General features: G+C 45.9%; 1 protein-coding gene across 1 annotated transcript in view; it reads left to right on the top strand.

The window, feature by feature from the left end:
- The first annotated feature begins 362 nt into the window (after window positions 1-362).
- CLSTN1 (calsyntenin 1) overlaps window positions 363-27,798 on the top strand; it is a 77,598-nt gene continuing 50,162 nt past the window's right edge. Inside the window, exon 1 of the mRNA XM_021095293.2 lies at window positions 363-652. Within this exon, the coding sequence (XP_020950952.2) occupies window positions 553-652 (100 nt within the window). The 5' untranslated portion in view covers window positions 363-552. The remainder of the gene's footprint in view (window positions 653-27,798) is intronic.

Genomic DNA, 27,798 nt, shown 5'->3' with positions numbered 1-27,798 from the left:
GAGGCACGGGCCCCAGGGTGCCGCGCGCTCGGCTCCGGAGCCTGGGAGCGCGCGTGGGGATGAGGTGATGCTCTCGGCTACCGCAGCGGACCGGCGGTGCAGCCCCTGGGGCTTCTTCCAGCCTCTCGGGAGCCACCCCCCCCGGCGCGCCCCCGCGGAGCGCGCTCCGGGCTCCGCCGGCGGGTTCGGAGGCGCGCGCCCCGCCCCCACCCCACGCCCCGCGCGCTCCCCGGGCCGCCGCGCGCGCGCCGCGCCGTCGCTCCCCTCCCCGCCCCTCCCGCCGCCACCCCGCCCCCGGCCGGGTACCCTCGCCGGACCCGAGAGAGAGCGCCGCCGCCATCTTAGTTGCTGTCGCTGCCTCTAGCGAAGCGCTGCCTCCGCCGAGGGGAGGGCGCCCGCGGCCCAGCGTCACGGCGGCGGCTCCTCCTCGGACCCCGGTGTTCGCCGCGGCGCCAAGCAGCCGGCCCCGGGTCTCGAGAGCCCCGCTCGGCGCCTCGCGCGCCTCCCTGCCGCTCCCGCCTCGGGCCGGCCGCGGCGCCGGGAGCCGGAGCGATGCTGCGCCGCCCTGCGCCCGCGCTGGCCCCGGCCGCCTGGCTGCTGCAGCTGCTGCTGGCCGGGCTGCTGTGCGGCGGCGAGGTCTGGGCCGCGCGAGGTAAGCGGCGGGGCCGGGTCGGGGCGCGGGGAGTCGGGTCGCGGCGCAAGGGCCGAACGCCGGGAGCCGGGTCGGGGCGCCGGAGGCCCCGGGCGCGCGCTGCAGGCGCAGCGGGAGAAGCCAGGCTCTGTCCCGGGCGCGGCACCACGGCCCTGGCCGCCCCCATCCCACCCTCGCCGGGGTGGTGGCTGTGCGGATCCAGGGGCCGCTGCAGGCGGGCCGAAGGGTCGGTCCGCCTTCCTCAGCAGCTCGGCGGGCTGGGGCTGCATCCCTGGGGTGAGGTGCCTTGTACGTGTGTTGTGTGCTCAGATGTGCATCAGGCTGGGGTTGCACGCACCGTTTTTTGCTGTATGCTTACATAAGAGCCCACTCCTCCGCATGCCTTTCCCAGATTCCGATTATCTGCTGCTGCAGCTGCACCGCGGACGCGGCATCTTCGCCCTTTTCCACCTCCTCCCAGGGTCTTTTAAACCTCGTTTTCAAACGAGCCAAGACTGAAACTTCTTGCTCCCTTCCCACCTTTTCACCCAAAGGTGAAATTTTGTTGGGGTTTATGACCATGGTCTCACCCTGTGTTGGAAATCTTCCTCTCCTACACCCCCGACGCCTTAGTGCAGTTTTTCTGACAGTAATTTAGATCGTGCCAAAACGAGAAACCCTTCTTTGGTTCCTTAGGGCCGAAATCATTTTATGGTTACTTGGCAAACAATATTTCTTAGTGAATCAGTTGTTTTGTTGTTGTTTTAACCTTCAAACACTTAACCTTTTAAACGTTACTCGCTTTCTGGTATTGACCGATCTTGCCAACGAAAAGCTTACGCATTGCAGATATATGCTTCCGAGTGGATCTTGGAATCGTAAACATTTTCCTCGGCCTTGGAGCAAAGTAATCCAGGTGTAGTCTATAGGGTACTTGGATCTACTTGGATCTATTCTTCTGATTTTTTTTTTTAATCAAAAAAAATTCCGGAGGGTAGGGCCGGTGGATGGCGAGATGAAATGGTAATATTTCAATTTCGCCAGTTCTTAAAGTACCGTGTTCACAAATTAAAGGGCAGGAGAGGCAAATGCATCTTTTGTTCCTTTCTTCACATCGAAGATGATCAACTTTGAATACTTCATTTATTTCATGTCTGACATTCTCTAGACTCTGTCACATTCAGATCTTAGTCATTTAAGTATCTAATTGCTCTCACTTTGATTTTTAAAAGTTACATCCGGCTAAGTTTGGAAGGGTCTTTCCAGATGTGGGATGGAGGTCTGTAAGTCTAATATATCCACGAAAAAAAAAAATGTCAAAGTTTACTTCTCTTGGGGAAAACCCACACAGCTTAAAAATATGTGCTGGGATTGGATATTTGGGGAAACAGTTCAAGTATATTTAGTCAGTGGTAATATTTCTTGTTGGAATCCGTATTTTCTTAAGTTTGTCCATTCACCTACATTTGCTGTTCATTATTGAATTAGCAAATGGGCTAATTAATTAATTAATGGGCTAATTAATTGGTTAGCCCATTAGCAATACTGGAATGCCAAACAGTGTGATTTCAGCTGTCAGATATCTTCGTTATGGGCGACTAAACAGAACTCTCCTGTGAAAGAAACATTAAGCACTTGAGTCCTTTGTAGTTTACTAAGTTTCCCTAAGCTTTTCTGGGTGTATTTATAGCACTTAAGAGTTCTTCATCTTCAAAATAAAAACACATTTTAAATATCAGCTGTTCTGTTGTGTTTGTTCTCTTTTTTCTCAGCTTGCAAGTTAGACACTGTCATCATGAGTGTTAGATGAAATGCTAATAAATTGATTTCATTTTCAGATGCTACAATAAATTTTGTATGTAGATAGCAATTTGTAGAGACACTTTCTATGGGCTCATTTTACTTAAAAGAGAATTGGGAGTTCCTGTCATGGCACAGTGGAAACGAATCCGACTAGGAACCATGAGGTTGCAGGTTGGATCCCTGGCCTTGCTCAGTTGGGTTAAGGATCTGGCATTGCCGTGAGCTCTGGTGTAGGTAGTAGTTTGTAGGCTTGTAGTTTGCACACAAACTCCTCATTGGGCCCTTTCTTCACCATCCTGGTTGAAATTTCATCTCTCTGAACCCCTGAATCCTCCTTGTACCCCTTCGTTTTTCTTTTCTCCATGGCGCTTAGCCCATTGTAACACGATTTCCTTACTCTTTTTTTTGCCTGTCTCTTCTCCCTAGATCCTACCCAGCGTGGCAGGGTATCTGGTCTGTGTTGTTCACATATGTGTCCTGTCACGGGCACACAGCAGGCACTCGGTGTTGTGTGAACGAATCGGTAACCGCATTCCAGAGTAGGCAGCATTGGGTCTTCACATCCTCATTCTCACCTGATGGGTAAATGTTACATACTGAGAAGAGCGTCACAGACACGGAGTGCAAAACAACTTAAATCCTACAACATGGATATAAAAATTCATTAGTAGATAACTTCTCAAAATTAGCTCTGTGGCTAACACTTTGAGTTCATTTCTCAAAAATACTGTAATTCTTGGAGTTCCCATTGTGGCTCAGCATGTAACAAACCTGACTAGTAACCATGAGGACAAGGTTCGATCCCTGGCCTCGCTCAGTGGGTTAAGGATCCGGCGTTGCTGAGAGCCGTGGTGTGGGTCGCAGATGCGGTTCGGCTCCCGTGTGGCTGTGGCTGTGGCTGTGGGGTAGGTGTAGGCCAGCAGCTGCAGCTCTGATTCGACCCCTAGCCTGGGAACCTCCATGTGATGGGGGTGTGGCCCCCAAAAGACAAAAAAAAAAAAAAAAACCCAAAAACGAATTCTAAGCTTTTTGGAAAAATGGTTTTGTTTCTCTTTTCTTTTTTTCTTTAATTTTCACCTTTTATTTATTTATTTATTTTATTTTTTTCCCACTGTACAGCAAGGGGATCAAGTTATCCTTACATGTATACATTTTTTTTCCCCACCCTTTGTTCTGTTGCAACACGAGTATCTCTCTTTTCTTTTCTTGCCTCATTCACAGCATGCAAAAGTTCCCAGGCCAGGGATCAAACTCACACCACAGCAGTGACCCAAGCCACAGCAGTGATGCCAGGTCCTTACCTATGAGCCACCAGGGAACTCTGGGAAAATGGTTTCTTAATTTGTTACCTTGATTTTCAGAAGCAGCTTTGAGGAAAAATAATTTTATTACAGAATTCAATTTTATATTTCATATTTTTATTGCTGAAAGTAAATATTTATTTCACATAAGAGACCTATAGAAAGAAATAACAAAGTATTAGTAATTCTGAATGTATTCCAACTTAAGAGCTGTAACGTGATTAACTGGAACCCTCAGCTAACTGGAATCCAGCTTTGGGCTGCATACTACTTTTAGGAAAAAAAGCATAAAATAAAGCAGTTTCCTAGAAATTCTTTTTCATAAGGAAGTTTTAGGCATTCTCATTATGTATTATCTGGGTCAGTACTATTTCATTTTTGAGCCAAAAAAATCAATCAGGTTTTAGGTATGAGGAATATCACCTATAACTGATCTTCTGTGAAACATGATTACTTTTTATTAAAACACGGTTTTTGTATTGAAATTAGAAAATGCTGTAATTCCATGACACTAGTTTCAGGACTCGGTTAAGCTTACTAGACTAAATCTTTTTTTTTTTTTAGGTTTCTGTTTTTTCTATTATAGTTGATTTACATTGTCTGTGTAGACCAATTCTTAATGTTTAAAATGAGGAACCCGAGGGATGTTAAATATTTAAGACATGAAAAAAAAGGATTGAATTATTTTTATTATTGCTTTCTAAGACAGGAGAATGTCATTTTTTGGATACAGTTTTCATTTATAAGTGTTGAAACAGAATAGATTTGGCTCTTCTGAAAATCATCAAGAGTCCTATTTCTCACCCATTCTGGTTAAGTGAGGTTTTAAGTCATTATGCTTTTTAAAATATACCTTGCTTTTTCTGTGGTCGTGATTTGGTAAGATACATTAAGAGATGCATCTTTTCTAACTGAAATTGAAGATACATTTGAATTGATTTGTGACAAAATACAGATTTTAGTAGAGCTTCAGGAGTTCGAGGCTGGTAGAAATGATTTACCCAGTGTCATGTCCTGGCACTGTTAAAAACAACAACAGCAGTCTTCAGAAGTGACATTTTGACCCCACTGGAGGCTGTGCCAAGGCTGGAGTTAGGAACCTTCAGACTAGGACAGCCCCTGGCCCCCATGTCTGGCTGATGCAGGCACCTGTTTTTCCGTAGAGCCACCAGCACCTAGGAGTTGGGGGCACAGCATTCAGTTGTCCCCTGTTTAGCAGAGCCTTTCTTTTTCTTCCCCGTTTTAGAGAGATTTTTGTTCATTTTCTCATTTAGCTGTAGGATAATATTATTATTGGATTAAACATTTTCACAGTCTGTTGCTAAGGCTTTTTTTGTTTTTAAAGTTCTAGGCAAAGATTCGATTACCTCAAAGTCCCTGAATGTAGGACATCCTAAAACACCTGTAAGACACACCTGGAAGTTCATGTCTTTCCATTCCAGAACCCCAGTGAGAAGTGTGTGGTAGCATAGTAGAAGAAGAATCTTGTTTTTCTTTTTACCTTTGGTCAGACAGGTGTATGTTTTGAACCAGTCTGATCCTCTCGTGACAAGAACTCCTATTAGGTCTGCTGCTTTTCGAGTCTCTACCTTGATCTGTACTTTCTGGAACGTAATAGTTTTAGGGCAAAAGAAGACTTCATTTTCTTACCTCCATTCCTTTTCAATTTTTTTTTTTTTTTTTTAAATGGTGCACCCGAGGCGTGTGGAGTTCCCAGGCCAGGGATGGAATCTGAGCTGCAGCTGAGACCTATGCTGCAGCTGTAGCGGTGTTGGATCCTTTAACCCCTTGCTCTGGGCCAGGGATTAAACCCAAGCCTCTTCAGTACTTGAGCCGCTGCAGTCAGATTCTTAACCCACGTGTGCCACAGCAGGAATGCCTACTCTTTTTTAATTTTTAAAACAAGTTTATTGAAGTAAAATTCATATATCATAAAATTCACCCTTTTAATGTTTACAACTCAGTGATTTTTAGTATATTCACAAAGTTGTGCAGCCGTCATCAGGATCTGATTTTAGCAAATTTTCTTCACCCCTCCCCCGCAAAATCCTATGTCCCTTAGCAGTCACACAAATTCCCCTTTTCTCCCACCCCATGGCAAGCACCAATCCACTTTCTGTCTCTATGGCCTTGCCTGTTTCGGACATTTCCTATCTGTGGAATCACATAATATGTGGCCTTTGGGATTAGCATCTTTCACTTAGCATGATGTTTTCAAGGTCCATTCATGTGGGTATCAGTGCTTCATTTCTTCTTGTGGCTGAGTAATATCTGCTATAGGCTGAATGTTTGTGTCCTTCAAAATTCATGTGTTGAAACCTAATCTCCAATGCAATGGTAGTTTGAGGTGGGGGATTTGGGGAAGTGATGAAGCCGTGAGGCTGGAGCCCTTGTGGCTGGGATTCGTGCCCTCGTCTGTTCTGCTGCCAATGGGCACGCGGAGAAGATGACCGTGAGGGAAGTGGGCACCAGGCACCGAATCCACTGGTACCTTGATCTTGCGTTTCCCAGCCTCTATGATTGTGAGAAATAAATTTCTGTTATAAGACACCCAGTCTGTGCATTTCGTTACAGAGCCCAGAGTAAGACAGGAGTCTGTGCTGTGTGCATGGACCACGTCTTGTTTATCCATTCGTCGGTTGATGGCCGTTTGGGTTGTTTTCCACTTTGTGGCGACTAGGAATAATGCCGCTGTGAACATTCGTGTGCAGGTGTTTGTGTTCATGTATTTTCAGTTTTCTTGAGTGTGAGTGTGTGTATGACTGAATCGGAATTGCTGAGTCTTGTGACTCTGTGTTTAACATTTGGAGGAACTGCCAAACTGTTTCCCACAGTGGCTGTGCCGTTCTCCATTCACTCTTGACCTCTGTAATCAGTCCCAGGAGCATCTTTCTAATCAGATACGTGTCTCACAATTGTCTAAGAGTGTTCTTATGACAGTTTTAAGCTGATGATTTTCCCCCCCTTCTCTGGGGATAAATCGGCATCTCATCGACCTAGCTCCTTCCTTCCCCACTATCTCCCATCTCATTTCTGCCCGGGACCTTAGACTTTGAATTGAAAGGAACTTTGAAAAGTCCATCCTCTGCACCTAAGTAGGCTTCCCTGTAAAACAGACATTTCTTCACACGCCCCTGACAGGTAGTTGGTCCTTCAGCCTGGGCACTTGCTCGTTCACCACGCAACCCTTTTCTTCCCAACACTTTTTGGGCTTTCAGTCTGCCTTCCTTCGGACTGGATCTCATCAGCCCTTCTAATCCTTCCCGGCGTCCAGCCCTGCAGCTCTCGGTTTTTGCCACTTTAAGAAAGGCTGGGAGCATCTGCTGCCCAGCATCCACCCCCCAGGCCCTAATTTCTGCCCTTGATCTGAGGAATGAGCCAGTGCAGTGTGCAACCCTCCCCGCCCCCAGGCCCAGGCAGCGTCAGCATTTAAGGCTTCACCCTATGAAAGGGACTGTGAGAAACTCTAGAATTTTAAAACTATGACTAGTTTACAAAATGACATTTCTTCATTCATTACATTTTTGTTATGTTAATTGGCTGAAAAGAACTCTTAAAGTAAACTATTTTGTCTGGTTCTTTGATTTATTTAATTAACTATTCGTTATCTAACCAGCCTCCAATCAGGATAAAACACTCAGAAATATGTCTTTAGATTGAAAGTGAATTTTAAAACAGCAAAAATGAATATCATCTTTGTTTAATACACTGTTTAGCGTGTAGTGAAGGCATATTTATTCTGAGCTCTTCCTAAATCTTAAAAATACTTTCTTACTACAGTACCTTCTTTTTAAGGACGACCAAGAAAAAAAATTAAGGGTCATAAACTTAAATCGTAGATAGTGTAAAACTTGAGAATGATTTGTGCGAGGTTGTCTGTTAAGTGGCTTCTAAAAAGCAAAATTCATTCCATCTGAAATGCAGACTCCAGGCACATTTAATTTTGCATATTTCAGGCGTAGTTAATGATGAATATTGATAGGACCAGCTGCATAATCGAAGTGTGGGGCTCCTTTGTTCAAAAATTATTAGGAATTTCAAGACGGCAGCTGAGCATTTAAACCAAAGCGTGGGGCTTGGCACACCCAGGGACCTGGTCCTGCGTATTGATAGGCTTGATATGGCCAAGGTATCAATAGAATGGGCCTGACCCTGAGATTGTAGCCAGAGCCCTCGGTCCTCTAGGCACCCTCTCAGATGAAGCAGCAGATCCCCCCCCCATGCCCCTCCTCTCACTGGAAGGCTTCTGTTCTCTGGGGGCCTCGGGGAGGAGGCTGCGCTGCTGTCTGCTCTGTGCCCCAGCACCTGGGGAAGGACAGACTCTACTAGGTTCAAAATAAACAGCTCGGAGGTGGAGGCTGATTGAGGAAGAGGGGGTTTAGGTTTTGGGGAGTAAAGCCTTTGTGTCAAGCAGATTTACGTTTACCTTTAAAACGCCTTGACCAATTCATGCCAGCTTCCTATTACTCGTGGCATTAGTAACAAGGATGACAGAAATGATTAAAATTCTTGAATAATGCCTAATCTTTTTTTCGCCATGTGATTCAGAGTGGCTAGTAAGTAGCAGAATGTGCTGGCCTGAATTCAGTTTTCTCCTCAGGCTGCTCTCACTTTGAGCCCCGGTTACTAAGAAGGGTGGGAAGGCTGAAAGCAGGCAGCAGCCGTTCTCAGCATTTGGGCACCTCCAACACTGGTGCTGTGTTAACAGCAGGGTCCACCTGAATTACAAAGCCCCGAATTGGTGATATTTCTGCGCTTGCTTCTGAGTTGTTTATAAATATCCACTAATATCTGCCCATGATTCCTGAACAAAGCACTTTCATTTGGCAAGAGTTTTAAAAAAAGTCCATGCCCAAGTGTACACAGCCTTCTCTTGCTTAATTAAGAGAAGCAGCTTATAAGTATCTTAGAAACATTCAAAGCCTAGAATAGAAAGTGAATTAAATGCTTTTTTATACAAAATCTGACATTTTAAAACCTTTTCTTTTTCTTTCTTTTTTTTTCTGGCTTTTTAGGGCCGCACCTGCAGCATATGGAAGTTCTCAGGGTGGTCGAATTGGAGCTGCAGCTGCCGGCCTACACCACAGCCCAGCAAGGCCCCATCCAGAGCAGTGTCCTCAACCTACCCCACAGCTCATGGCAACGCTGGATCCTTAACCCACTGAGCGAGGCCAGGGTCGAATCCACATCCTTGTGGATACTAGTTGGATTCGTTACCCCTGAGCCAAGACAGGAACTCCTTAAAACCTTTTCTAATTGGAGAAGGATGTGCCAGTGGGATAATTTAATAACATAGCATCTCCTTTCCCTCAGTGATGACTTCAGTTAATAATAACTGCAACGTTAATATTTGTTTGATGAACTGTTTTACAAAGGTCACAGATGCCAGTAATGAATATGTATTTCCTTATTCAGTCAGTGAAGTTTATGAACCTGGTTTTTTCTAGACTTGGTCTAGCTGAGTATTGAAAGCTTTGATATACTTATGCATAAGGCAAATGTGTCTTCATTGCCCTTTTTCCTTTTCTGTTCAAATGGTATGTGCTTATGTGGTTTTCAGTGCCCAAGGACAGAGTGAAGCCAGGGACAGTGAGAAAGCACACCTGGGCCCCTCGGGCCAGGCTTTGGTGTTTAAGCCTGGAGGGAGGAGGCCCAAAGGGTTTTCTGAAGTTTCCTTCTTATCTAGAAGCTCAGCTCAGGGGGGTGAGAGAGCAGATAGGGATTTAGAGCGAAAGCCCTGCGTTGGAATGGAGCAGTCCTGACTGTGTCTTCTTATCCTCTGGAAACCCAAGTATAGACAGGTGAACTGAGGCAAGCTGGTGCAGTGGGCAGTGACGGAACCCCGGCCTCTGAGAAACCCCCAGTGGCGGCTAGCAAAGGTCAGTCCGTGTCTGGTTATGGTGAGGTTGAGATCTTGTCTCCTGCAGTGCTCAGGCTTGTTCTATTTCCCTGCGCTCAGATTCCCTGGGTCCCGCGAACTCACCTGAGCTGAGATGCCTTGACTGAGTTCTGTGCTGTTTTCTCGTGCCCTCTCTTCAGCTGCCTTAACCCACAGCTTTGCCTTGATGTCTTGTTTCCTGGGGCCCATTTCTGATCCCCAGATGACCTGAAAAGGCAATTCCTGTTGCTCTGTTCGGGATTCACATTGGAACTTCAGTTTTATTTTTCCCCAGACACACATTGTTACAAACTCCTTGGGCTCCATAAGTGATGGTCAGAAACCTGTTTAACCCATCATGAAGGAAAACCAGGCAAGTGTGCAGGAAAACACAGCACACACACCATTGTAATATTAATAATCATCACATAATCCAGTGATGACGTGCCAGTTGAAGTTTTGCGATAAGTAGGTCTTGAAATAGTAGAGTAGCTTAAAAGATTTTGTGGAGTTCCCTGGTGGCTCAGTGGGCCAAGGATCTGATATTGCCACTGCCGTAGTTCAGGTATGACCTCCAGCCTGGGGACTCCTGTATGCTGCTGGCAGGGCCAGAAAACCAAAATCTGAAACCCAAAACAAAACAAAAATACTGGATTAAAAGTAAAGTTAAAAAAACCCCAAAAGTATTAAAAAAAACAAAAACAAAAAAAACCAGGCTGTGAGGCCCCCCGGCTCAGCCGCCATCCGTCATTGTTTGGCTCGTGCCTGGAATAAAGAGCCTGAAGGAAGAGACAGGTTGAGAGGACGGAGGAGCCCGGTGATCTGAGTGACCCAGCCTGCAGGAGGAAAAGGAGGGAGTGTGTGGCCCATTCACTGTGATCCTGAAAAGGAAGAGGGGCGGCCGAAGGGAGGAGACACGGGCCAGCCAGCCCCGGTGCCCAGGTGGCAGCATGGGGGGTGCGGTCAGGGAGAGGCCGGGGGGGGCAGCTGGTGCTCTTGCTTGTTGGCCATGCCAGGAACTGCCTGCATGTGCAGGTCATGCCTTCAGGGGAATACTTCCTGCCTCACATCATTTAAAGGAATGACTTACGGTCCCATCACCAAAAATTTTTTTTTTTTTTGGTCTTTTTGTCTTTTCTAGGGCCCCACCTACAGCATATGGAGGTTCCCAGGCTTGGGGTCCAATTGGATCTGTAGCCACCAGCCTATGCCACAGCAACTTGGGATCCAAGCCACGTCTATGACCTACACCACAGCTCACGGCAATGCCGGATCCTTAAACCCACTGAGGGAGGATTCATTAACCCCTGAGCCTCGATGGTAACTCCAGGAAATGCTGTTTAAACAGGTTCCACTGCTGCAGGACTTCTCAGTGTGTAGTCACATGTGTCAAAGAAATTGCTGAGTGGGGGTATAATCAACATTTATCAGGAGTTCCCACTGTGGTTCAGTGGTTAACGAATCTGACTAGGAACCATGAGGTTGCGGGTTTGATCCCTGGCCTCGCTCAGGGGGTTAAGGATCCAGCATTGCCGTGAGCTGTGGTGTAGGTTGCAGATGCGGCTCGGATCCCGAGTTGCTGTGGCTCTGGCGTAGGCCAGCAGCTACAGCTCCGATTAGACCCCTAGCCTGGGAACCTCCATATGCCACAGGAGTGGCCCTCAAAAGGCAAAAAGACAAAATAAATAAATAAATTAAAAAACCCCATTTATCCAACTCCCTTGACCACAGCTCTTCCTGGAGCATGTTGTGGCACCAGTGTTCCAGGGAATACACTTTGGGAAATGCTGCTCCAGGTTGTCCCCCAACCCTACTCCCTTCCTGTAGAAAATGGCAAAGGCAATTTAGTACAAAAAAGAAAAAGTTAAAATGACCTAAAATATTGTGTTTATGCGATCCTTACTCTTGAGACTTCTGTGTGTATCTCTAGATTTTTTTTCCCTGTAAAAAATATACCTAAGGGGGGAGGGGGGGAGGGGGATGGACTGGGAATCTGGGGTTAATAGATGCAAACTGTTGCATTTGGAGTGGATCAGCAATGAGATCCTGCTGTATAGCGCTGGGAAATATATCCAGTCACTTGTGATGGAGCACGGTGGAGGATAATGTGAGAAAAAGAATGTGTATATATATGTGTGTGGTGTGACTGGGTCCCTTTGCTGTACAGTAGAAAACTGACAGAACACTGTAAACCAACTAGAATGGAAAAAGTAAAACCCATTAAAATACATATATATCTCTACGTAGTGAAAGTTTTAAGCAAAATGAGTGTATTTTATATAGAGTGTTTTGTTACTTTCTCTGTGTCATTCACTAAACATATGTCCCAGGTCTGGTGGGTCTAATGGTCCATTAGCAAGATGTAGTAGGATCTATTTCACTAATTCTTTAGGATTTCCAGACTGTTTGGATTCAGGACTCTTGTGTTCTCAAAAATTACTGAGAACCTCAAAGAGCTTATATTTATGTGGATTTTTTGTTTTTTTGTTTTGGGTGCTCCCGTGGCATATGGAAGTTCCCAGGCCAGGGCTTGAACCCGAGCCACAGTAGCAGCCTGAGTTGCTGCAGTGACAATGCCGGATCCTTAACCCACTGCAGCATACTTGAATTCCTAATAGAGTAAATATTGATCGATAAAACCTGCTTTGGAGTTCTCTGGTGGTTCCTCAATAAATTAAACATAAAATTACTATCTGATCCACCAATCCCATTCCTAGGTATACACCCAAAAGAATTTAAAGCAGGTACTCAGGGGGTTCCCTCGAGGCACAGTGGGTTAAGGATCTGGTGGCTGCTGTGGTGTGGGTTTGAGCCCTGGCCTGGGAACTTACATGCCGTGGGCAAGACAAAAAACAAAAATTTTTTTTTTCACTCTATTAGAAATTAAACTGAGAACCTATTAAAATATTTAACTATTAATTTATTTTGAATAGCAATAATAACCCATTAAGTGGTAACTTTATTTTTTGGCTGGACCCATGGCATGCAGAAGTTCTTGGGTCAGGGATTGAACCCGTACCACAGCAGTGACCCAAGCCGCAGCAGTGACCATGCTAGGCCACAAGAGAACTCTCCCCTGCTTTCGTGAATGTAGGTGGTGGGAATGGCGTTGTGGCCCTCGTTACTGGCCTTTTGAAAACTGCATGGTCTGCTGCCATCACCTTCCACGTATGGAGTCAGCGGCTTGTGAGCGCATGCATTATTACTTCGGTTTTCTTCTTAATTTCACTATAGGACGGGGTTCCCGTCGTGGCGCAGTGGTTAACAAATCCGACTGGGAACCATGAGGTTGCGGGTTTGATCCCTGGCCTTGCTCAGTGGGTTAAGGATCTGGTGTGGCTGTGGTGTAGGCCGGCAGCTATAGCTCCGATTCGACCCCTAGCATGGGAACCTCGATATGCTGCGGGAGCGGCCCTAGAAAAGGCAAAAAAAAAAAAAAAAAAAAAAAAAAATTCACTATAGGACAAATTTTTAATGAGGGAGAAGGCAAGACTAGGTGAGAAAGTATAAGCTGATGTTAAAATCAGATTTATTTGGGCTTTTTTTTTTCTTTTGAAAGTACTCATTAGCACTTTCTGTGGAATGAGATCTGGGGGAAAAATGTCTTTTCAAAAAAGGTTCAGTATTCTAAAAAAAAAGTTACTCTTTGTTTTTCCTCACAAGATGGCCCCTTTGAGACCTTTAAGTGGCTGATTTCATTGTAAAAAAATTTTTATAATTACCACAATCAAAGGAGTCTGTTTTGCTTTATTTTCCTGAAAAATCTTTTGGGGTTTTCTCAGAATCTAGAGTAAGTTGTGCATGAGCATGTACACCTCCCGTTTGTCCTGATGGGGATGGTGGGTTTTTTTGTTTGTTTTGGTGTTTCCTTTGATCACCAGTGAAAACCAGCTGGTTCTCAGCTTGGCTATATTCCATAAATCCAGTTTCCCCTTGGGAGGTCATCTGATCCTTTCTCCCCTTTCATGATAAAGTACTTTACTTTTAAAATCTGGCAGTTCGGAGTTCCCATTGTGGCGCAGTGGAAACGAATCTGACTAGGAGCCATGAGGTTTGATCCCTGGCCTCGCTCAGTGGGTTAAGGATCTGTCTGGCGTTGCCATGAGCTGTGGTGTAGGTCACAGACTCGGCTTGGATCTGGCATGGCTGTGGCTGTGGTGTAGGCCGGCAGCTGTAGCTCTGATTTGACCCTTCGCCTGGGAACTTACATATGTTGTGGGCGTGGCCCTAAAAAGCAGGAAAAAAAAAATCTGGCAGTTCGTCTTCTCACTTAAATAATCTCTGATTACTTGAATAACATTGCATAGAACATTAGTATTTTTATTTTATTATTATTATTATTATTTTGTCTTTTTGCCTTTTCTTTCTTTTTCTTTTTTGTCTTTTTGCTATTTCTTGGGCCGCTCCCACGGCATATGGAGGTTCCCAGGCTAGGGGTCGAATCGGAGCTGTAGCCGCTGGCCTACGCCAGAGCCACAGCAACATGGGATCATTAACCCGCTGAGGGGGGCTAGGGGTCAAACCCGAAACCTCATGGTTCCTAGTCAGATTTGTTAACCACTGCGCCAAAACGGGTACTCCAACATTAAGTATTTTTAAACCACTAAATTAAAAATATCTCCTAATCTATCTAAAAAATCAGCTGAAAATCAGCTGAATTAGTATGGCTAGAATTCTAGGAAATAAGGTATTTTAGAACTCATTTTGTTTACTCAACCCATTTTATCTAGAGGAACCAAGTGGAGTTGTTATTCTTGTCAGTATGATATATATATATTTAAACATATGTATTATATAGAGAGCATATATTTTAAATTTTTATTATATTTTATATATAAAAAAATATTTTGTCTTTTGTCTTTTTAGGGCTGCACCCACTGCATATGGAAGTTCCCAGGCTAGGGGTCGAATCAGAGCTGTAGCTGCCAGTCTGTACCACAGCTCACAGCAACTCGGGATCCGAGCCACATCTGCGACCTACACCACAGCTCACAGTAATGCTGGATCCTTAATTCACTGAGCAAGGCCTGGGATTGAACCCATGTCCTCATGGATATGAGTCGGGTTTGTTAACCACTGAGCCATGATGGGAACTCCGATATATATATATATATTTAAGTTTTATTGAAGTATAGTTGATTTATAATGTTAGGGTCATTTCCATTATGCAACGGAGTGGTCCAGTTACACACATACACACATCCATTCCTGCAGTACGATGATTTTGTAGCTCAGAATAGGAAGCTTAGGAAACAGTGGAGACCAGTCAAGAGTATCTTTAACCTGCTTCATTCTGTAATAAATAATACTCAGAAAGTGTAAATTTGAGTAACTTGTTAGGAAACGTTCATGTTCGGTTGAGTGGGGAGAGATGATAAAATTGGAGTAGAGTTTTCGAAGTTCTGCAGACAGGGTACATCGTATGACAAAGAGATGTTCTTGGACATTTTGTAGCACTTTTTACGGGAACATCTCAGAAATCTGCACACTGTGCTGGAATCAAGTTTCGGAGCTGACAAGAGCTTTAGAAGTGACCTCGTGCGGCTCTTGACGTGACCTTCCCTGTCCAGAGCCCTGGCATGGGTTGCCCTGTCCCCACCAGACGTCATCTGATCAGGGGACTCCTTCCATCTCGGAGGGCAGCGTTCCTTGTCGGAAAGTCCTTGTTCTTCCTTCTGCCTCTGATCCCACAGGATAAATCCTGGCGCTGCAGGAGTTGGTGGATTGGACCCTGTAGCCAAATGGCTGGGCTTTGCGCCCCAGCTCTGGCTCACCAGCCGGCCCCTTCATCTCTCCGTGCCTCGTTTCCTCCTCTGTAAAAGGGCCATAGTAGTACGTGTCTTATGGGCTTGTTAGGATGAAACAGATTTTGTTGGTTTTTAGAACACTATACATCTTGTGTTTGCTGGTTTTTTTAACTCAATTCCATGTAACCCTCCCCTCCCTTTTTAAAAGTCGAGGTGACATTCACATAGCATGAAATAAACAGAACATTTTAAAAAAGTAATCAACTTGATTTTTTTATGCCAGTTTGGGGTTCATAGCAAAATGGAATGGAAAGTACGGAGAGTTTCCATCGACCCTGGTCCCCACTCAGGCACAACCCCCCACTACTGATATCCTGCACATGGTGGCACGGTTATTAAAACGGAGGGACCTACGCTGACACGTCATTGTCACCCCAAGTCCTTGTAGTTCCTTCTTCAGTGTTGGGCATCCTGTGGTTTTGACAAATGTATGACCTGTCTGCCATCGTGTTGCCACACGGGTCGTTTCTGCCCTGGACCTTCTCTGCTCCTTCCTTCACCTCCCTCCACCTGACCTCCTGATTCTTATAAACAGTCTCCATGGTTTTGCTTTTTCCAGAATGTCATATAGTTGGAATCACGCAGCACCTAGCCTTTTCTTTTTCTTTTTTTTTTTTTTTTTTGTCTTTTCTAGGGCTGCACCCAAGGCATATGGAGGTTCCCAGGCGAGAGGTCGAATCAGAGCTGTAGCCGCCGGACTACGCCAAAGCCACAGCAACACGGGATCCAAGCCGTGTCTGTGACCCACACCATAGCTCACAGCAACGCCGGATCCTTAACCCAGAAGGCCAGGACCTAAGTTTTCCACTCCTTTTGGTAAATACCTTGCCAGCAGCATGGTTGCTGGCCCACATGGTAAGCATCTCTTTGGTTTTATAAGACACTGCCAAACTGTCTCCTAACGTGACCACACCATTTTCCTTCCCCCCCAGCAATGAATGAGTGCTCCTGTTGTTAGACAGCCTCACCATCATTTGGCGTTTTGGAATTTGGCCGTTCTAATGGATGCGTGGTGGTATCGTCGTCTTGATTTGTAATTCTCTAAGGACATTTGATGTTGGTCATCTTCTCCTTACTCTCCTTCCATCTGTATATCTTTATTGATGAGATGTATCTTCAGATCTTTAGCCCATTTAAAAAATTGTATTGTTTTCTTATTGTTAAGTTTTAAGAGTTTTTCTTTTTTTTTTTTTTAAGGGCCACACCCATGGCATATGGAGGTTCCCAGGCTAGGGGTCGAATCAGAGCTGTAGCCACCAGCCTACACCACAGCCACAGCAACGCCAGATCCTTAACCCACTGAGTGAGGCCAGGAATCAAACCTGCAAGATCATGGTTCTTATACGATTGGTTTCTGCTGTGCCACGACGGGGACTCCTAAGAGTTTTCCATATACTTTGGATAACAGTCCTTTATCAGACTCTGGTTCTGATGCTTGTTCAATCTCTTAAAAATGTCTTTTTGCTTTTTAGTCTGCCTTTAATTTTTTGTTGCAAGGTAGATGTGATGCACTGGGGGAGGAACTGTGGTAACTAGGTCTTTATCGATGCAGCAATACGTGTGGGAGAGGCAGTGTTCTGGAGACCAGTGATTATTAGGTCCTGGTCTTTCGGTGAACCTGTGCCCTTGGGCTGTGACCTTCACCAGAGCTTCTTAGGCCACCTCCCATCCTGAAGTGGGAGGAGTTGGGTATTTCCCTTCCCGGGTAGGTTAGGCTCCTATAAAACCCCAGCAGGTTAGGCTCTGGTTAAATAGTTAACCTGTTAAGAACAGAATGCTTTGGAGTATTTCACAATTGTTCGTTTTTCCCTCCCCCTTGCTGGAAGCACAAGGGTTTTTTCCCCACCATATTCACCTTAAGGTCCTGGTAGGGCTCCTGGAGATAAAACTCAGAAAAGTGGGGCTGACCCCCAATGACCTGCCCCGCCCCCCCGAGTTTTTAGCTCTGAGAGTTGTCTACACTGAGCCTCTAGCAGTTCATCACTTTACAGTTCAGGTTTTCGTACCCTGGCGCTGGCTCCCTGGGTTCCGCCGCTGGGTTCCTGCTCTGGAAAGTTGTGATTCTCTGCGTTGCCCTGCCTCTACCATTTTCGGGGCAGCAGTTTGCCCTGTGACCTCACTTAAGTTGTGTTGTTGATATTTCAGTCTCTTCAGCTTTTCCCCTGTTGGCATGGAATAGTGGCTGCTAAGCTCCTTACATGCTGGACTGGAAGCCAGAAGTTCTCAACATACCATTTTAAAGTATATGGATAATTCAGTGACTTGTAGTCTGGTCCTAGCGTTGTTGTGCAGCCACCAGCTCTGGGTGGTTCCAAAAGATTTCATCACCAAAAAGAAAACTTCGTGCCCATTAAATAGTCAGTCCCCACTCTCCTCTCCTCTAATCCCTGGCAGCCACTAATCTGCTTTCTGGGTTTAAGTGTTCTGAATATTTCATGCAAGGGGAGTTGTACAGTATGAGACCGTTTGTGTATGACTTTTTTTAATGATTTTTATTTTTTCCATTATAGTTGGTTTACAGTGTTCTGTCAATTTTCTGTTGTATAGCAAAGCGACCCAGTCTCTCTCTCTCTCTCTCTCTCTCTCTCTCTCTCTCTCACACACACACACACACACACACATTCTTTTTCTCACATTATCCTCCATCATGTTCCATCCCTGTGCTATAGCAGGACCTCAAATGAACCTTTCCACAGAAAAGAAACACATGGACTTAGAGAACAGACTTGTGGTTGCTGAGGGGGAAGGAGTGGGATGGATTGGGAGTCTGGGGTTAATACATGCAAACTATTGCATTTGGAGTGGATAAGCAATATGTATGGCTTCTTTCACTTACTGTCTTTGAGGTTCGTCCCCATTGAAGCCTGTATCGTGTTTCGTTCGTTTTTATGGCTGAATAATATTCCATTGCATGTGTCAGCCACATTTTGTTTATCCTTCCATCTGCTGGTGGACATTTGGGTTGTTTCCACCTGTTGACTATTGTGAATGCTGTTTCCAGAATATTCACATACAGGTATTTGTTTGAGCACCTGTTTTTTGTTTTTGTCTTTGTTTTTGGCCACACCTCTGTGGCATGTGGAAGTTCCTTGGCCAGGAATCAAACCCACGCCACAGCAGTGCAGTGACAACACCAGATCCTTAACCTGCTGTACCACAAGGGAAGCCCCTGAGTACCTGTTTTGAATTCTTTTGGGTGTATACCTAGGAGTGGGATTGTTTGATCAGATGGTAATTCTGTGTTTAATTTACCGAGGACCCGCCAAGCAATGGCTGAACTTGCATCCCCGCCCACAGCAGGAGTTACCATCCCCTCCCCTCCCCACACCAGCATTTTTTTTTTTTCTTTTTCTTTTTACGGCCATACCTGTGGCATATGGAAGTTCCTGGGTAAGAGTTCTAATCGGAGCTACAGTTTCTGGCCTTTGCCAGAGCCATAGCAGTGGCGATCTGAGCATCTGCGACCTACCTCTCAGCTCGCAGCAATGCCGGATCCTTAACCTGCTGAGCGAGGCTATGGACTGAACTCGCATCCTCACAGAGACAACACTGGGTCCTTAACCTCCTGAGCCACAGCGGAAACTCCTTTTTTAAAACTTTATTTTTTAACAATTATTTTAATTTTTTTTCACACCAACTTTTTTGTACCAACTTGTTCTTCATGTGACATTTCCCCGGAATCCCTGCCAGCCTGCCTGGTTTCTTTCTCCTTAGGGGCTCCAGGGTGTGGATCCCACCTTTCCGCCAGGGCAGGACGTTTGGTGGAGTTGCACGCCCAGGAGCAGAGTTGGGGTGGCCTGTGGCTGGTGCCCCCCCGCTCCCGTCTAAGCTTCTCAGCTGATTAACCCAGCCCCCCCTCCATTGGCGCGGGGCCCTAACCCGACACCCTGCACTGCCAAAGGTGTTCACAGTCCCGTTCACGATGGTTCCTCGGGCTGCAGGTGCCCCGCCTCTCGGGGCCGTGGGGCGGTTTGGAATCCTGACTCCGTCTCCGTCTGTCCCTTCTGGCTTCACAGCCTTCTCCACTTTGATGTGAAGGTTGAAAGGTGCCAGCCAGGAACGAGCCTTTGAAAGGTTACCAGGGTCCAGTCCAGGTTGCCCGGGTGCGTCTACTCTGTGCCCTCTTTTCCTTTTTCCCACCGTTTCCATCTCGCTGTCTTGTTCTTGGTCACGGGGGAGTGAGAGAGTCCTCGTCAAAGGCCTTTTCAAGGTTTAATACACTCTTTCTCGAGGTTCACGTAGATTGAAGTGACCTGTTTTTCAGGGTGCTTCCTTAATCGTAGCTGATGTAATTCTCCCAGCTGTCCTGTGTCTTTCCCAATAACCCTCTCAAAGGAGAAGATGTTTAATGCCTGGTTCTCGCGAACCAGGCACCCGCTCATTGTGATTTCCGTCCTTCTCTCAGGGCGCAGCAACCAATCTGGAATTTTGCCCATGATCAGTGTCAGACTCATTAAAATATCATTTAAAATGTCCATCTTCCCATTTTTGGTAGGTTTTTTTTTTGGACTGCGTCCATGGCATGTGGAGGTTCTGGGGCCAGGGATTGAACCTGAGCCACAGCAGCAACCCAAGCTGCTGCAGTGACGACCCCAGAGCTTAACCTGCTGCAGCACAAGAAAACTCCTGTGTAGTCTCTCTCTGTCTTGTTGTTGTTGTTGGCCCTGCCTGCCGAGTGTGGAAATTCCGGGGCCAGGGGTCCCCATCTTTCCACCTTGAACCAGGTATTTCAGATCCTTGAGAGACTCCTTAAAGATGAGCCATGGTGTAGGTTAGCGGTTCTGTCTGTAAGTTTTCTCAGTATCCCGGGGTTTAAAACCCCCCGAATAACTTAGGGGAACCATGTCCTTGTCCTCTTTCTTCCTGTCTCCCTCCGTCTGGGGCTTTAATTCTCTCATCATTACACTGATTCTCCTCTTCTTAACACATCTATGCTTCTTGAGAGACTCAGCGGCAAAAGAAGATTGAGCTGTTTCATGTTCTGTATTTATCACACACCCTTGACATTTATTTTATAAATAATGTAAGAACTCTATATAAAAGCCTTCATCGTGCTAGCATTAGTTTTGTGAGAATGTAAGGAATAAAGGAGCAAAAAATAGAGAAGCTCGAACAGAATCTTGATTTTATTTTTTTTCTGATCAGCGACCCTGGATGTGTTAGACAGCTAATAAATCTAGTCTAGTCAGCTTTTGGCACTACTTGGGGTAACAGCTGTTAAGAACGTTGCATTTGATAGTGAATTTCAGAAGGTCTTGAATACTGTGCGGCCTTTTTCAAACTGTATGTGATAGGAGTTCCTGTCGTGGCTCAGCAGTAACGAACCCGACGAGTATCCATGAGGACAAGGGTTCCATCACTGGCCTCGCTCAGTGGGTTAAGGATCCAGCATTGCCGTGAGCTGTGGTGTAGGTCGAAGACGTGGCTTGGATCCTATGGGCTGTGGCTGTGGTGTAGGCCAGCAGTCGAAGCTCCAGTTCTACCCCTGGCCTGGGAACTTCCATGTGCCTTGGGTGCAGCCCTAAAAAGACAAAAAAAAAAAAAAAAAAAAAAAAAAAACCCAAAAAAACTATGTATGATAAAGTTTCCCATTGTATATGAAGGTCAGGAGACTAAAAAAAAAAAAAACACACAGAACTTGGAAATTACCACTGGACTATTATGTTGTGATTCTGGTCAGCGCCCTGTCCTGTTTTTTTTTTTTTTGTTTTTTTTTTTTTTTTTTTTTTTGTATTTTTTTTGTCCTTTGTTGTTGTTGTTGTTGTTGCTATTTCTTGGGCCGCTCCCGCGGCATATGGAGGTTCCCAGGCTAGGGGTCGAATCGGAGCTGTAGCCACCGGCCTACGCCAGAGCCACAGCAACGCGGGATCCGAGCCGCGTCTGCAACCTACACCACAGCTCACGGCAACGCCGGATCGTTAACCCACTGAGCAAGGGCAGGGATCGAACCCGCAACCTCATGGTTCCTAGTCGGATTCGTTAACCACTGCGCCACGACGGGAACTCCCCTGTCCTGTTTTAATTCAAGACGTGTGATAATGATAAAGAAGAAAGAAAAGGGCAAACCTGGCCTGTATTTTCTGATAACATTGCAAAATATGAAATTGAAGGAAATCATGGCATGTGCTTTTTTGCGTAACTAGATTTTTGATTGACTTGCGTCGTAAGAGTTAACTGATAAATGGATGTGTGCACATCAACAACTTGAAATGTTCTGAGAGTGGTTTGGCAGTAGATTTGTTCCTGTCATGCTAGATATTTAATTCTGTAGGAAGCTGCATAAAAATATATGTACTCTGAATAATTTCCATGCACAGAAGATGCGAACTGAGAGGCGTTAAAGGGCTCTGTTCCAAAAATATTTTCCTCCACCAGCTGGCTGACTGCCTGCATTTCTTACCTTAGTTTCTAGTTTTGTATGAAATCATTGAAGATCTTTGCAAAATGCAAGCGTGGGTATCTTGTCATATCCTTCGTTTGAACCCCACTCAAATGAGTTTCCCAGACTAGCTGACCAGTCCTGGCAGGATTGGGAGGAAATGGGGAGTTGGAGTAGGTAAGTTTTTGATTTGGTGCAAATGAAGAGGTCAGGCAAATCTGGACACATACACGGATGGGGCGGGGGTGGGGTGGGAGGGAGGTGTGTACCCTGGAGCCCCTGGCCTTCCAGGGGAGGCTCTAGGAACCCAGTAGCAACATTTACAGAAAGGCAGTGGAGTGACCTGAAGATGAAGTTCACAGTTCCGCATTGCCTTCCCTGGGAAAAATGCTGTTCATTACATTTCAGAGAAGTAAGTCATGCATGAGATGCATTTGCTTAATAAAGAAGGCTCTTGTGCTAAAACAAAAGCAGTAGCCATAGCTGATACCCATTATAAGTATCCAGAAGCGAAGCCAAAGACAAGCCCCTACCAAAATGGCCCTCTAGGGGGTGCCGGTGGCTGGGGGTTAGGTGGGTGTACAGAAGGCAAGAAAGCTTAAATGTGACTCAGTGGTTAACTAACCTGACTAGGATCCATGAGGATGCGGGTTCGATCCCTGGCCTCGCTCAGTGGATTTAGAATCCGGCGTAGCCGTGAGCTGTGGTGTAGATCGCAGACTTGGCTCTCGGATCCCACGTTGCTGTGGCTGTGACATGGGCCAGCAGCTCTGGCTCCAATTCCACTCCTAGTCTAGATGCTTGCGTATGCTGCAGATGTGGCCCTAAAAAACAAAAAAGAGAAAGCATTTAAGAGAGCAAAAGTGAAAATTGCCCAGATCTCTTAATGAGGACTTTCCACGCCTCTGTTCACGAGCCTCATCCAATTCACTTGTTCATTGCTGGGGAGACTCTCCTGGGTGACTTTCCGTTCCAGACCTGCCCAGCCCCAGGTCAGTCTGCCTGACTCAGACCCTAGGCTGCGGCCCAGGGGTGTAGCTGGGGGACGAGGTCTAGAACATTCTGCCCCGCACCGAAGCCATGGAGCAGGGCTCTGGTGCGTGAGTTGAGGCGTATTCTGTTCCCTCTGTGGTTTGGGTTCCTTTCCTCTGTTAGGAAACTTTTTTTTTTTTTTAATTGGAGTATAATTGACTTACAACATTCTGTTAATTTCTGCTGTATGGCGAAGTGACTCAGTCATGCATATACGTGTATGTATACACACACATATATGGATACATTCTCTTTAAAAAATATTCTTTTCCCTTATAGTTTATCATAGGACGTTGAATGTAGCTCTCTGTGCTGTTCAGTGGGACCTCGTTGTTGATCCGTATGTAATAGCTTACATCTGCTAACCCCAGCCCCCCACGCCATCCCTCCTCCAACCCCCTCCCCCGGCAACCTAAGCCTGCTCTCCTTGTGAGAGTTCTTTTTCTGTTTCATAGGTAGGTTCTTTTGTGCCATTTTTTTTTTAGACTCCGCATGCAAGTGCCATCACATGGTATTTGTCTTTCTTTTTCTGACTGACCTCACTTAGTATGATAATCTCTAGTTCCGTCTGTGTTGGTGCAGATGGCATTGTTTCATTCTTTTTTATGGCTGAGTAGTATTCCATTGTGTGTATGGACCACATCTTCTGTGTCCATTCATCTGCGGATGGACACTTAGATTGTTTCCCTGTCTTGGGTATTGCGGATAGTGCTGCTATGAACATACGGGGCACATGCGTCTTTCTGAATTATAGTCTGGATCTATGCCAGGAGTGGGATTGCTGGATCATGTGGTAACACCATCCTTAGTTTCCTGTGGAACCTCCATGCCATTCTCCAAAGTGGCTGCACCAACTGACATCTCCATCAACTGTGTAAGCAGGGTCCCTCTTCTCCACATAGGATACTAATTTTAATAAGTGGAGTTTCTCCAGTTTCCCACCTCTTCTTCCCCTCGCAAAGCTGCATTCTGAAATACCTCAATATTCGTGCATGAACAGCTACCGCCAGGGAAACAGAGGTTGAGAACAACTCATAGGACCCCCTGAGTCTCACCTGAGCACCTGTCTGCTTTGGTCAGAGAAGATCCAAGTTCCCTGGGATGTGTGCCTGCAGACACCTTCACACGTCACCTGGGGGGTGGGGGGGTGCGAGGTTCAGGCCAGGTGCCTCCTCTTTTCCCAGGGGTGCTGTAGCTGAGGGCGGAGCTCCCAGCACAGGGGTCCAGGGTGGCTGCAGGGGCTTGGTTCCCAGGACCCGAGATGAGCCCTGTGACCCCGGAGCTCTTCCACCTGGACCCCTGCCCATGCAGATCCCGAGGGAGACCTCTTATTTCCCAGAAGCTTAAGGACTGTCCGCCCTGTGCACTGTGCTCGCCGCTTCTGGAAGAGTTGGTGGAGAACTTTTGCCATTGGAAATTATGTTGTAACTGGACACAAGACTCCCACACTGGGGTGGCTGCCACGTCACATTTGTGACCTTCAAGAGGGGCTCTCAGTTACTGCCTGAGATAGAGGATGGAACACGGCTGTTGGTGACACCTGCAGGTTATGTTTGGGTTGGAGCCTGGCCTGTTCCCTCGAAGGGAACTCCTAATCCTAATTTTAAAAGCATGTTTGTATTAATCACACCCCGATTTCTCAAAAATAGCAATGTGACTGTTGCTGTCACCTGCGTCATCATATAGCTGAATCTTTTAGAAAATCAGTCTCAGGGGACAATGAAATTGAGCAAACACTGTGCCCGGCCTGTAATCAGTCCTCAGCAAATACGGGTTCTATGTGATACTGAAATTACAAAATTGGATATATTCAAGCAAGTAGAATTTTCACAGGAAGCAGAAGTGAATTGAAATACACTGACAGAAATTTTTTTAATGACAATCTCAATAAACGTAACATAAAAATCTTCAGTAAAACATCAGCAAATCTAACCCAACAATGTGTATCGAAACAATTATGCACCATGATCAAATAGAATTTATTCTCTGTGCACAAGACTATTTCAACATTCAAAAATCAATAATCCCCTATATTGATAGGTTCAAGAAAAATCATATGATTATATCCATTAATGCAGAAACAGCATTTGGTAAAAATCTAACATCCTGGAATTCCTGTCGTGGCTCCGAGGTTAATAAACCCTACAAGTATCCATAAGGATGCGGGTTCAATCCCTGGCCTCACTCTGGTTTAAGGATCCGGTGTTGCCATGAGCTATGGTGTAGGTCGCAGACGTGGCTTAGATCCCGCGTTGCTGTGGCTGTGGTGTAGGCCAGTGGCTACAGCTCTGATTGGCCCCCTAGCCTGGGAACCTCCATGTGCTGAGGGTGTGGCCCTAAAAAGACAACAACAGCAAAAAATCTAACATCCATTCATGATAAAAACTCCAGCAAGTTAAGGATAGAGGGGAACTCTGTGGACCTGACAAAGAACGTCGACAAAAACCCTACATAACAGACATATTTAATGGTGAAACAAAACAGAACTTGAGAAGTTGTGGAAACCATTAAAGCATTACTGCTTAAGGGTGACCAACAGTGTTAAGTTTTTTCTTTCACAGCAGTAGAATTCATGATGAAATGTCACAAAGATGAGAGATGTATTGAGTTAAATTTATTTCTTTATTTTTTATTTTTTTTTTGTCTTTTTGCCTTTTCTAGGGACGCTCCCGCAGCATATGGAGGTTCCCAGGCTAAGGGTCTAATTGGAGCTGTAGCCGCTGGCCTACGCCAGAGCCACAGCAATGCGGGATCCGAGCTGCGTCTGTGATCTACACCACAGCTCACGGCAACACCAGATCCTTAACCCACTGAGCAAGGCCAGGGATCAAACCCGCAACCTCATGGTTCCTAGTCGGACTCATTAACCACTGAGCCATGATGGGAACTCCGAGTTAAATTTAGATGTACTAAAACAGTCAGATAAATATGAATCCTATATGGGTATTTGATGATACTAAATAATTACTCTGAATTTTTCGGTGTTACTGCCATCGTGGTTAATTTCCAAAAAGAGTCATTCTCTTTTCGAGATGAATGTTGACGTGGTGAGGGGTGAAGTTATATTGAATTTGGTAGTAGGAATGGGAGTATGTAAATCAAACAAGATTGACCCTGTGTGGAGAATTGTAGTGGATGAATCGTGGGTCTGTGGGGTTCTTTATTCTCTTCTGTCTGCTTCTACGTATTACTTGACAAAAAAAGATAAAATTGCATGATATAAAACGTGATCGGTCTCACCTATTAGGATGGCTGCTGTCAAAAACCAGAAAGTGGAGTTCCCTGGTAGCCTTGTGGTTAAGGGCAGGGCATTGTCACTGCTGTGGCTCAGGTCCCTGCTGTGGTGTGGGTGCAACCCCTGGCCCAGGAACCTCTACAAGCCGTGGGCATGGCCCCCAAACAAAAACAAACCAGGAAGGGAGTTCCCTTCGAAGAGCCTCGGTTGTTAGTGAAACTGACTGGTATGCATGAGGATTCAGGTTTGATCCCTGGCCTCGCTCAGTGGGTCGGGGATCCGGTGTTGCTGTGAGCTGTGGTGTGGATCGAAGGGTCGCTTGGATCCCACATTGCTGTGGCTGTGGCATAGGCCAGCAGTTGTGGCTCCAATTCAGCCCCTAGCCTGGGAACCTCCATATGCCTCGGATGTGGCCCTGAAAAGCAAAAAAAACCCCACCAAAACCCCAGGAGTAACAAGTGTTGGTATGGATGTGGCGAAATGGGCACTCTGTGCACTGGTGGTGGGACTATAAAGCTGTGGCCACATGGAAAACGGTGTGGCAGTTTGTCAAAAAATAAAAAAATAGAATGACCGTATGATCCATCCATCCCATTTCTGGGTGTGTAGCCAAAATAATTGAAAGCAGGGTCTTGAGAAGATATTTGTTCACCCACGTTCATGACAGTATAATTAATAATGTCCAGAAGATGGCAGCAACCCAAGGGTCTATTTTTTTTTCTTTTTATGGCCACACCTGCAGCACCATGTGTCTGTGGATGGATGCGTGGATAAACGAAAGTGTGGCGTGTACATACAGTGGGATATTCAGCCTTAAAAGGAATCCTGACATGTGCCACAAGGTCAGTGACCCTCGAGGACATTATGCGAACTGAAACAAAGCAGTTAGAAAAGGACAGATAACTGCTCATCTGAGGTCCCCAGAGGAGACAGGTTCATAAGAGACAGAAAGTGGACTGGTAGTTCCCGGGGGCTGGAATGAGGAAGAACGACTGTTTCATGAGGAGAGGGTTCCAGTTAGTGGGACGGGAAGAGTTCTGGAGAGGAATGCACTTAATGCCATGGAATGGTATATACTTAAAAACGCTTAAGGTGGTAGATTTTGTGTTGTGTATTTTACAACAGTTAAAAAAAAAAAAACTTGTTTGGAATTGGAGGAATTTGAGAAGGCTCACTTTAAGCTGGGAAAAGTTGGAATCATAGAGGGATTTTGCTGCCTTTGCAAATACCCTTACAGAATGTGCTTCAAATGAGTATTTCCCTCAACCGTAAACTCCGTGAGGGTCAGGAGTCTGTTCATCCTCGGTTTCTCAGCACTTAGAAGACTACCTGGGGCTCAGTAAAGATAGATGGATGATGGATGGGTGGGTGATGGATGGATGGATGCCGATAGAAGGAAGGGAAGAGAAAGAAGCTCCGTTCCCTGGATTCTCCCAGCCCTGTGTTCCCTCCTTAACTGGGTCCAGGATGGAAACAGCGTCCTGTCTTTGGTCACACGCTCCATCAGATCTCTCCCTTGCTTCTGTCTGCATTGCCTCCCGCCTCGGCATTTGGAACTTGGGAGAAGGGCACTAAGGCTCCTCCCCATTCCACTCTTGCTTACTCTCTGGTCTCACCTCGTGACACGCATCTTCTTCCCCAACACGAGGAACCACGGGTACCACGGGCAGGTCACCATGCTCCACTCTTATAGGATGGCACCGCTTACAAGGGCGTGCCTGTTCAAGGCAGG

The sequence above is a fragment of the Sus scrofa genome, chromosome 6 (assembly GCF_054392235.1).
Source record: "Sus scrofa isolate SSC_HxYL_T2T_F1_AM1 chromosome 6, Sscrofa_HxYL_maternal_Yorkshire_Landrace_v2.0, whole genome shotgun sequence".
Lineage (NCBI taxonomy): Eukaryota > Metazoa > Chordata > Mammalia > Artiodactyla > Suidae > Sus > Sus scrofa.
The sequence above is the reverse complement of the archived record's forward strand: the minus strand, read 5'-3'. Positions and strand labels throughout refer to the sequence as shown.